The following is a 9,566-nucleotide window of genomic DNA, read 5'->3' on the forward strand; positions in this document are numbered from 1 at the left end:
CCTTTCTTGAGGGCTGGGCGTGACCCAGCTGTTAGTGTGCCGGACTGTGAATCTATGGTTCGCGTCCCGTTTCTGCAAAATCGCGCTTCTCACGTTAGGGATGTAGGTTTCAGTAGCTGCCTTCCCTCCAGTTTATAAGTTAAAAATTAGGGACGGATAGCGCAGATCGCCCTTCTATAGCTTTGCACAAATGTCTAAGATAAACATTTCCTGAGTCACAAATATCTAAGATAAACACTTCCTGAGTCACAAAATAAACATTATCCTTTACTACTAAGTAATCTCTGTTTTTTATTATACTTATTTCAACTTAATTATTCTCAGGCCCAACGAACATAAGCTTATAAAATTTAATTTAAGATACAATCATTTATAGACGTTGGTAAATTCGAGAGTAGCTGGGTTAACAGATGCTTTAGGCATTATTATATATCAAATATAATAGCTATTAAAGACGTGGTCCCTCGGTGAGTCACCGGTAACTTCACTGGCTTAAAACGCTAAAATGTGAGGTTTGATTCCCCGCGAAGACCGGCACGCCAACAGCTTATTGTGTGGATTTGTGCTGAAACAAAGAAACAACATCTAAATAAGTAAATGGTCAAACTTTTCAAAAAAAAGTCATCAAGTTATATTTTTCAGGACCTGAACAATCGTGACAAACCTTTTCACAACTGTTAATATTTTATGAAACTACCTGTTTAGTTGTTAGGTATGGTTTAATTTTCCCATAAAGAGCTAAAGATAAATTTTTTTTGCAGTTCTAAAATCTTAACATTCAGTTGATTGTATCATAACGTGTTAAGATAAATTAAATGATGGTTGTACTTAAAATACAAATAAACTTATAAGTTTCACAAAACCTGAGTTAAAACAATTGTGATGTGAAGCATTTTGATCAACTTTTATCTGTTCATTATGAAAACTTTCAATATAAATGAATGTTAACTGAATTAACTTTTACATTTTGTTGAACTAACTTTCTGGTGTTTTGAGTTATTTTCTATTAAAAACAATTGTGTTTATTTACATAAATTTAGGCTAATTTATTTCCACCCAAAGATAAGTTCTGTTTTAGATCTTGGGTACATATTCAGCTTTCGTGGACATTTCGTTGACATCAGCTCAAAATATTATACAAAAACAATTATTTAACGATCACGAATATACAGCAGTCAAATATTTTCTATAATAAGTGCGTTAGATATAATTGTTGTATATTACATATTATTGCCCTTTTAAGAGAAATATAAATAATTTAGAACATAAATAATTAAGAACTGCGTTAAAGATTTCGTTTTTTCTCGTTGCAACTTTCATTGTTTAACCTTTCAATAATTCAAGTATTAATGCGTTTTCGCAATGTCTTCCAGAGTTGAATATGTATATAAATACAGAGAGAGAGAGCAGTGGATGGAAAGTAAAAACGAGAACTATATTTTATGATAATGGTTAGGGTTTTAGTAAATTAACAAAAAGCCCCTGTAGGTTATATTAAATATTTAATACGTATGGTTACAAACCGATAAGTTGTCACAAAAACTGCTTGGAGCAAGTTATGTTTGGGGCTTGACATGCGAGACTAAAAAATTCTTGCGAGAAGATTAGGCCTACGTATAGATGACCCATAACATGCGAATGGGCAAGAAAGCTTTCTATTGGCTGTACATTAAGTACATATAACTGACGCCTTTTGTCGTGTCTACACTTTTTTAGATTTTGACCCGTGTCGTCCCGGCCCACTTCTCCAGTCGTCTGTCTCAGATCCAGGTTAGTTGGATAATGACATTTTCTCTTACATTTTCTTGGGATTGTAAAAATTAAACAATTTGCTTCTCAAATGAAAATATTTATATTTTGTCTTTAGTTCTAAGAAGTAACAGTAGTTTAATATAAAGATAAGAACAGAAACAACAGCCACGTAATTAGGTTCATAAGTAGGCCTAAACTGTAATGAGTACGGAATAAAGTAACACAAGTGGTATCTCGTGTTTATTATTTACTTAATGCTGTAATCACGTGATTTAGAAATGTGTCTAATTTATAATGATTTTTAATAATATCCGATTATTTGGAATTTACTTGAGAATTTTATCTTTATTTGAAAGGATTGAACGTTGCAGACATTTTTTTTTCTGAATAAACCACAGGGTTAGAAATGCTCGTCGTGAACTTAATAGTGTGACACTAAGAAAATTTCCAAATTAATGGTTTGACACTGATAAAATTGCTCAAAATATGACACAATTAATTTTTAAAAAGTGACATTGGCTTTGCTAATCTAATTGTTAAACGACATTAGTTGATAGCCTGTTAAAACTCAGTAATGTTCCTGCTTTATATTCGTGTGTTAACTATGTTTTAGCGAAGTAAGTTTCTCATTTTTTTAAGGAGTATATACTCTACTTCAATATCTAAGACTTTAATTTGATTAAAATCCTTCTCTTGATGAACTACATTTAGTGTTTACATACAACACGAAGGCTTTTAGTTTTACCCGTTTTAGCATTAATTAGTGAATTAATACCAAAGCAAATGTACTCGACGTTCTTTTTTCGGGGGAAAACGAATACAATTAAAGGATGAAGACACCAATGAGGGTGAATTACAATGACACAAGTTATCTTGGCAAGTGGACAATATAGGACTTCACCAGCGGTTGCTAAATTAGATCAGGATTCTTGATTTATTATAAATAGTTTTTCTATTCACGTAGAAATTTTTACGAACATGCAAACAAATTAATTCACGAAATTCAATTACTTATAGAACGTAGTGTGTTTGATGTAATGCTATACAAACTGTTACACGTTTTTTCTTGTCAATCTTGCTGCCTTAGAACAGCAAGAAAAGGGTAACACGAGCTTGTATTGATTGTACAGGAGTTGATGTAGTGTGTTTGATCTAATGCTGCTATACACTGTTCCACTGAATTTTTTCTTGCCAATCTTGCTACGTTAACAATAAGTGCAAGAAAGGATAACACGAGCTTGTGTTGACTCTACAAGAAGTTCATGTAGTGTATTTGATCTAATGCTTCTCTACACTGTTCCACTGAATTTTTTCTTCACAATCTTGCTGCGTTATCACCAAGTGCAAGAAAGGGTAACATGACCTTGTGTTGTTCTATGTTGCGACACTTGTACTGAAGACAAACACGCAGAAAATTTTCATTAACAAAAACAACATTTTATTGATCCTATTTAAGTCAATTTCACACACAGAAAATATATTTTCCCAACATGAGGAAACATGACACTTTGGGGTTTCACATTGTGAACTAAACATTTATGGCTTTTTAAATGGGATCCAACTGGTTTTTAAACGTGTTTTTTCTAAACTATTTATGTGCTAAATTGCTTGTAGGTCTATAACTTTGTTGGTACAGTGTCTCTAATAACATAGGAGTCAACCATAAATATGTAAGAAAAATATCCTAACTATTGCTATTAAACCCATGAGTTACTACTGGGTTCCCTACGGATTTAACATAAAAAATTTCACTCTATTAATTTATTTCATCATCACTTGAAATGAATGTTATAACAGACTAAAACATACAAGTTCTAGATATAATGCTATATGTGGACACTCCAGATAGTAACAAAGACAAGTCAGTTCTTAGGGTTAAGGTTACTTAAATCAGAATCGAACTGTAATGGAGGCAAATATTTTTTGATATTATTTCATGATATGTAAACGAAAAGGTAAATAAAGATCGTATAATTTTAAATACCGATCATCGGAAACATCGCTTTGACATCAGCGTCAAGGTTTTCATAAGCTAAATGTCATTTATCATAACATTTGTATGTGTGTGTGTGTGTGTACTGGTAGAATAAACCTTAAACCACTAAGATATCACATTTCATGACGTCATACAGGCATCAGAAGTTGTTGGCTAATTCTCGACGCTTTTCTCAAACTATATTAACACAACAAAATAATCAGGTGAACAGGATCTGTTTTATAGTGTTAATATTTGAAATTACATGTTACAGACTTGGTAAATTCTACAGACGTTGACAGCCTTTAACATGTATCATTCCATTCTACACTGAACTACTGTACCCCTGGTTACTGCTTACTCAACTAAGCTGATAAGAAATATCAGCTTTAAATATAAGTTTAGCTTAGTTTGAAACAAATTCAGGGAATCTTTATGCAGATATCACGAGGATATACAATATGAGCAATTGTATACGGTGCTTTGACTTATCTCAGTGCTTAGCAGAAGGAAAGTCTAAAAAAGTGCGAGAGGATATGTTATGTTTGTGTGAGTGAGGCCAGCAAGCGGAAAAAGAGTCCGATTAGGAATGATGGACCCTTGAATCTTCCTGAATATCTATTGTTAGAAATGACGGCATACTAGATAGAGTATCACCCTTTGTAACAACAACTGTACAACGCACCGGGATCTTTCACGCGCTGTTCCGCCACTACTACTAGCTACACGTGTTTGTGTGCCGCCTATATCCCCCCCCCAAGCGAGCGCTGTTTCGCGGGGGTACATTTCATTGTTCACAGCAGCAGCAGCATTCTCAAAACCAATTTTGATCTATCTCTTGCATTGACAGAGGATATCTTTATTGATTCGTCCCCCCCCCCCGTCCTCAATGAAGTTTCTCATGTTTTAGGTCGTTGTTTAATTGATCCGAGGATTATCGCTTTTATTAATTCTTCCTGAAGCGAAGTTGCCTCATAGAGAAACGGCGTTGAACGGAAACAGCCCGTGGTACAAAGATCGTGCAAGTGAATTGTCGCTTCGTTGGGTTCACCGTGAGTGGCCTCATTAACTACTATAAACGCAAAGTATTTCACTATCAACCTATCAGGAACTATTTTAACTAACTTAGATTTTTTTAAATCTTTTCAGCACAATTATGTATAAAAAAATTCAAACGTTCTAAAATCATTAAACAAAGAGTTTTAATAGAGTTCTTCGTTTGTGTGCAAAATAATTATTAAATTTATCAAACTAATATTTATCAGGTTTTTTTCCCTCTTAAACTTAATGTTTGATGTGCCGAATTTATATCAGATTAGTGACTTATTTTCGTTATTCGCTCTTCTGTTTTTTATTATTGTTTCGAGTTTTTTATCTTAGCATCTAGAAGTCTTCCAGGTTTTTAAGATTTGAAACAAAAACGTTCACACGTTTATGATTTATTTTCAACCTTAAAAGTTCGATATACGACGCATAGGTTAAGTGACTAGGTCAACTAGATCAAAGACCCAAGGCTCAGGCAATGTTCATCGGCATATTGCAGTTTGAATTTGGACCTTCTGATCAGCAGCCCGGCATTCCTACTACTAGGTCGTTCCTGGTCCTATACAGCTTTTATTTGTGATAATGCAAGATTCAAAATCACAGTGCAGTCCCCTAAGTATCACTCAGTTATTACTCTTGATGTTTCTAACAAGAAGCTGAATTTTTAGTATCATCTAATACAAATCAGAACATACTTTATATTTTTACATGATGGAGCAGGGTGTTAAGTATTAAGCTTTATTAATACATTTTTACACAAGATATAATTTGTTAAACATTAAGCTTTATTAATACATTTTTACACAAGATATAATTTGTTAAGTATTGAGCTTTATTAATACATTTTTACACAATATATAATTTGTTAAGTATTGAGCTTTATTAATACATTTTTACACAATATATAGTTTGTTAAGTATTAAGCTATATTTATAAATTTTTACACAAGATATAATTTGTTAAGTATTGAGCTTTATTAACAGATTTTTACACAAGATATAATTTGTTAAGTATTGAGCTTTATTAATACATTTTTACACAAGATATAATTTGTTAAGTATTAAGCTATATTTATACATTTTTGCACCAGATATAATGTGTTAAGCATTGAGCTTTATTAATACATTTTACGCAAGATATAATTTGTTAAGTATTAAGCTATATTTATACATTTTTGCACAAGGTATAATGTGTTAAGCATTGAGCTTTATTAATACATTTTTGCGTAAGATATAATGTGTTAAGCATTAAGCTTTATTAATAGATTTTTACATAAGATATAATTTGTTAAGTATTTAGCTATATTTATACATTTTTGCATAAGATATAATTTGTAAAATAACACATTTGCCACAAACTAAAAAACATCGTTAATTTGTAATTTACTTTCCAAAGAAAAGTTTTTGATCAGTGCGGAATTAACCTTTACTTTAGGGCTTATCATTAATTATCTTAAATACCACTTATTATACATTTAACGTGAGAATTTGCTGTAACAATTTATGCCTTGGTTATGTTCATGTACTTAATGTGGTAACTGATGCTGTCGCCTAGTCTCTGGGCAACTCCAAGTTTCCATGTATTTTATGAATCATTATCTAGAGAAAGAATTTCCCTCTCTGTTACTGCTTGGAAGATTAAAATTGAGTCCAGAGAGACTCATACATCGGTTAAATCTAGTGTATATTTTGAGTGCATGTGTGTGTATTATTTGCTCTCTTTGATTTTATAAAGAATATAGACAGAATATATTATTCTGACCCATCGTATGCGTAATGTTTACCAAAAAGTTAATATTACCATTACCTTTTGTAACAAATAATATATATATATATATAGTCCATGCTATTAATAGGAATTCAAACGTTATATACAAACAACTGAATCACTACGTAAAACACACAAACCTTCATCTACTATTTTGTTTCAACGTGCATCTTCTGTACACACTCAATGACTGACAAATATTCACTGTTTAAACTGTTTTCTGTTAATGATATACGATATTGTCGTGTTTTTCACACAGTAATATCCATTCCTTATAAGTTAAGTTATCTTTGGAATTGGTCAAAATTGTAGGAATATTTATGCATCAAAATTAAATTATTTCTTTTTTATAAAAGATTGCCTAAATCGTCAATACTTTAATTTTACTAACATATTTCTTGACATTCAAACTATCTTTATATTAATAATACATATTCCTATTAAGGCACATATTGCTTATATAAAACACCCTTATTAATAATACATATTCCTATTAAGGCACATGTTGCTGATATAAAACACGCTTGTTAATAATACATATTCCTATTAAGGCACATGTTGCTGATATAAAACACGTTTATTAATAATACATATTCCTATTAAGGCACACGTTGCTGATATAAAACACGTTTATTAATAATACATATTCCTATTAAGGCACATGTTGCTGATATAAAACACGTTTATTAATTCTTTTTAATACAAATATATAATATGTTATATTGAGTTACATGAAATACAAAATACAATACTCCCACCTCTCAGTGAATCAGCGGTAAATTTGAAAACTTACTAGGCTAAAATTCACGGTCTGATACCCATGGTGGACCGATAGTCTAGCTTTGTGCTCAAAAATAAACAAACAGGTAAGTATACAGTACAGTGATTAAAATAGGTATCAGTTGAAGAAATATATGAACATGTATAAATATACATATAGAAAGAAACAATAAAATATTGGAAACGTTCGTTAATTGTTGAAACGACACTTTATATTTTCTGTTAAAATGTTCACATTTGTATTAGAAAGCATAAACTCTCACTTTCTTGAAGAAAGAGGATTTGTATTCTTAACAAAATACCAATTTTCTATATGTTATTTCATTCCCATACCTCTGACTGTAATATCCATGAATATAATATCAACTTCTCATCATCCGATACTCGTAAATCCAAGAGCTCCTGACTGATTGACTGTACTTGTTTATGTCTCGATGTTCTTCTCCTGTTTTATCAAAGAAGCTATCATATCACATCACTTATTGCCAAAGTACTCTCAATTCTGGATATTTCGAAAGCAAATTGAAAGTTCCTGGAATTTTGAAATTAGGCGTCAACAGATTATCGCCCTAATAGGAGTGTGTGTGTTAAAAGATTAGAGCCCTAATAAGGGTGTGTGTGTGTGTGTGTGTTTACTGTTTAGAGATTAGAGCCCTAATAGGGACATGTGCCTACAGATTAAAGTCATAGTAAGGGTGTATGTTTACCGATTAGAGCACTAATAGGGGTGTGTGTTTACAAACTATTGCCCTAACAGGGAGTGCGTGTTTACAGATTATTGCCATAACAGAGGTGTGTGTTTACAGATTATTGCCCCAACAGGTTTGCGTGTTTACAGTTTAGAGCTCTAACAGGGGTATGTGCGTTAAAAGATTAGAGTCCTAACTGGGGTGTATGTGTACTTACAACTATTTATTACTGAAATAAAATGTAGTTTAAAATATTTACCCCTGATTATCTGTACCTCCTTAATTCCTTGTAAATCAACTTTCACTGCAATACAAGACCATGTATCAAAGACCAACTGTTAGGAATTCAGTTACCTGCACCTATTAAAGATATATGTTGTTTTATTGTATAGTATTTGATGCATATATGTAACTTAAAATGTTAATTTGTTGTATTCAGCTATCGACTATAGTCACATGGTATTTTTCTTTGTCTGAAGCACCTATCAAAATATTAAATAAAAAATTACTTACAGAAGGCTGCAGGGGAACAAACACCTATCAAAATATTAAATAAAAAATTATTTACAGAAGGCTGCAGGGGAACAAACACCTATCAAAATATTAAATAAAAAAATATTTACAGAAGGCTGCAGGGGAACAAAACATACACATTGGCACCATCATCACAACATAGTATTATGGTAATGAATGATATCTTATTTACTATACTACGAAATGCAAGAAGTGGTGCGAATCAAATATAACGAATAATGTCTAGGAAAATTCAAAACTGATTTCTTTTTTTTATTATTCCGACTTCATTTTTACCCTGTTTAATCAATTATTTTAAGATAATGTAATGTCTAATCAATATCCGAAAAATGTCATAAGTAAAAATTCAGCCTCTCAAAACCAGGTGAGTCCTTAATGCATTTTACGTTAGCTTGCAAGACAATTGCTGGACTTCTGGTGAGCAAAACACTGAACTAATCTTTATGACTACATACTTATTGTTTGGAAGAATTATAACCTGCCTTTTTGAATTGAGTTATTAGAGAAATCTCTTCAGATCTTGAATGTTTTAGTTAATGTATTCGGACAATAAGAAGGAAAAAACGTTTTTTTTAAATATTTCTATAAAACAGTGAAACTCGAGAATTATTCTTTTTTTTAAGCTTTCACGATAAGGCATTAATTATTTCTTTCACTCTTGTCTTGCTTTAGAAAGTCAAGAGAGAGAGAGAGAAATCTATGAAAACTTTCCAAACTCTCATTTTGCACAATGACTTCTTTACTGTATCATCTCGTGTATTTTTTGCGCAAACTTTCAAACGCTTTTCACAAAATTTGTTATCATGCTAGTTGTCTTGTGGGTGTTTTGGAACGAAAAAAAAACGTGCACGTGGTTGAAGAAGATAACAGTTTTATTTTTTACATCAGGTCATGGCTGAAACTGTTATTTATGTAAAACTAGCTGGAGAACCGGTCCGTTGGACGGGTGAAATAAAAAGATACAGGATTTATCAACACTGTGTACTGGAAATTAGAAGACACAAGATTTAACAATACTGTGTCCT

General features: G+C 31.8%; 1 protein-coding gene across 7 annotated transcripts in view; it reads left to right on the forward strand.

The window, feature by feature from the left end:
* Nucleotides 1–9,566, forward strand: part of LOC106463340 (paired box protein Pax-6-like) — a 127,733-nt gene that overhangs the window by 51,717 nt on the left and 66,450 nt on the right. For 5 of the 7 annotated variants that reach the window (XM_022391191.1, XM_022391186.1, XM_022391182.1 and 2 more), the window contains one exon: nucleotides 1,717–1,770. The exons of the other annotated variants lie outside the window; for them this stretch is intronic. In XM_022391191.1, the coding sequence (XP_022246899.1) occupies nucleotides 1,717–1,770 (54 nt within the window). The remainder of the gene's footprint in view (nucleotides 1–1,716; nucleotides 1,771–9,566) is intronic. 7 annotated transcript variants of the gene reach the window in all.

This window comes from Limulus polyphemus, unplaced genomic scaffold (genome assembly GCF_000517525.1).
Source record: "Limulus polyphemus unplaced genomic scaffold, Limulus_polyphemus-2.1.2 Scaffold52, whole genome shotgun sequence".
In the NCBI taxonomy this organism is placed as follows: Eukaryota; Metazoa; Arthropoda; class Merostomata; order Xiphosura; family Limulidae; genus Limulus; species Limulus polyphemus.